Source organism: Penaeus monodon, chromosome 30, assembly GCF_015228065.2.
Source record: "Penaeus monodon isolate SGIC_2016 chromosome 30, NSTDA_Pmon_1, whole genome shotgun sequence".
NCBI lineage: Eukaryota > Metazoa > Arthropoda > Malacostraca > Decapoda > Penaeidae > Penaeus > Penaeus monodon.
Window position 1 is genome coordinate 31,328,794 of NC_051415.1, and position 2,510 is coordinate 31,331,303.

General features: G+C 43.0%; 1 protein-coding gene across 1 annotated transcript in view; it reads left to right on the plus strand.

Annotated features, from left to right (window-relative positions):
• The window catches only part of LOC119592420 (MAM and LDL-receptor class A domain-containing protein 2-like), a 7,391-nt gene that overhangs the window by 1,080 nt on the left and 3,801 nt on the right, over window positions 1-2,510 (plus strand). Inside the window, exons 3-8 of the mRNA XM_037941242.1 lie at window positions 85-180; window positions 394-567; window positions 774-918; window positions 1,098-1,259; window positions 1,693-2,025; window positions 2,160-2,374. Coding sequence (XP_037797170.1) covers window positions 85-180; window positions 394-567; window positions 774-918; window positions 1,098-1,259; window positions 1,693-2,025; window positions 2,160-2,374 — 1,125 coding nt within the window. The remainder of the gene's footprint in view (window positions 1-84; window positions 181-393; window positions 568-773; window positions 919-1,097; window positions 1,260-1,692; window positions 2,026-2,159; window positions 2,375-2,510) is intronic.

Sequence of the window (2,510 nt, forward strand, 5' to 3'; positions counted from 1 at the left end):
ATTTTTGGTTAATAGTATATTGCCTCTTCAGGATTTTTTACATATATAATAAATAGTATATTGGTGTTCTGTTTTTTTTTATAGGTTGGTCGACTCACCCTCAAGACCATACAAGACCAGGGTACCCTCGTCCTTAAATCACTAGAGGGCTCACAAGGACTTCGCTGGAAAAACATACAGGTGTGAAAGTTTTGCATTACCATCTTATTAGTTAGGGAAAAGTTCAGCATAGTTTTTAGCACCTCTTTACTCTCTGTTAGCAACTCTACTTCCTCGCCGAAAGACAGCTAATTAACGTGCCTAAACATACCGATACAGCTTCATCATTGGTATATCATGCTACCGTATTGCAATGCAGTCCTAGTATATTATATCTCTTTTCTCTTTTTTTAGGTCGAATTAAGCGTCACTCCCGACCACTGGCTATCTTTCACGGCAGAGGGCGTTGCTGGCCACACCAACGTTGTGGCCATAGATGACATTTCACTCTATACAGGACCCTGTCTGGATAATTCTACGGTCCCTGATTTCCGTTGTAATGATGGTTTGACAATCCCACAAGAACAGGTGGGTAGTTATATCCATGCATGCCCAGTCGCGTGTAAACAATAAATATCGTATCTGGTGATCTTGATTACAAATGTTTTGATATCTTGCTTATTTGCAATTGATTGAAAAACTTCCGTAAGCATATTTCCACCGATTCAGCTTTCTGGTTAATAATCAGCAATTCTGAAAACGCAACAATAATCCCCCACGACGGCCTCCTGCAGGTGTGCGATTACCGGCCTCAATGTGTGGGCAAAGAAGACGAGCGCTGGTGTGCCAACTGTGACTTTATGGAAGACACGTGTGGCTGGAAGAGTGTGGAGACCTCAGATGACCAGACAAGGCTGTGGTGGCAGAGGATTTACACAAGTAGGGGATATGTAGTAATTAAGTATCAGGATGTGTATTCATTAATGCATTTGTGAGAATATTATTTTACCCTTCGGTTACTAGAATCACAGTTAAAATTCTGATATCAACTTCATACATTTTTCAGTCTTAAAATTAACCAGAGGTCAGGTCCCTTACCTTGCTCTTTCCCTCTCCAGACATCACAGGTCCAGATGATCCCCACAGCTATCACATGGGCGTGTTGAAGAAGAGCGGCAGCGTTGTAAACAAACCGCGACTTCTAACTCGGGTTCTGCAACCTACGCACCACACCTGCGCGTTGCATTTCGACTATGAGCTTTATGCAGATGACTATCCAGGTATGGGGAATGCCTTGGTGAGACTGGGGTTGCAGATTTGATTGAACTTTGCAAGAAAGACGGAAATTGACATTCATATAAACAGTAGCTTGTATTAGGGGTCTTATTGAAGAGAATAGTTAGATTATGCTTTGTATTATATTTGGTATTGTATATAACCAGTTGAAAATAACTACTGTGGAGAGAAACAGCCTTTCCGAAACGACATCCGAACTTAGAAGAATGTTTTATAAGGGAGAATCGATCAGACAACAAGATTCATTCAAAGACTTGAGGAAAGTTTGTCTGTGATTGCAACTTTTAGTGAAGGTTGTTTAGAATTGACAACGGCTGTTCACACTATCAGCAACATGCAATTTTAGAATAAGGATTTTTTTTATAATGGTGATTAGGGATGGAAATACAACAAATCTCCCTGTCTTTCTTTGTGCAGGCCCTGAGATTAATATATACATAGAGCATGGAGGAGCCGACCTCACCAAAGTATACCACGCTCAAGGCTTCTTTTCGGAGTGGCAGACCCTGGCGCTACCGCTGGGCCGCATATCCTCTTCATACCACCTCTTGATCGAGGCCGCTGCTTCAATCGACCTCCTGCAGGCAGTCAGTATCGACGAGTTCTTGCTATCGAACTGCTGGCCACCGACGCCGTGCGAAGAGGTGCCCGAGGGATATACCGTGTGCGAGAATAAGGCATGCGTTCCTCCTGATGCCTTGTGTGACTTCACTGATGACTGCGGGGACTACACAGACGAAGCAAGTTGTGGTAAGTGTCACGCTGTGTCAGATTTATCGGGGTTTTAAAGGAGGATGGCGTGTTAGGCGACTTTCACGGAGTATGTTAGTCATATATCTGTTATTCGTCTGACTGCTGAAATCTTAAGTGTAAATATATTTCAGATAACTACCCTGCCAGATGTGCCTTTGAAGACGGATCAACGTGTGACTGGTCTGCCACAGACATGTTCAACCTGACGGAGGCGCGACAGAGCACCTCGGCACCTTTCAGAGACCACACACTCAACACTGCCGCTGGTCACTATATACAGATGCTTAAGTCTGTCGTGACCGGAGCTTTATACAGTCCTATCATTCAGCCCTCTTCAGGATGCCAGGTAAATAATGGAGTGCCTTGGGAAAAATGAGGAAGACACGGAAACACTGAAATGTATTTAAGTATGAATTTCAAATTACGTTTCTAAGTTTAACATCAATGATCGATATATCAACCGTTCTCACCTAAGTTGTTTA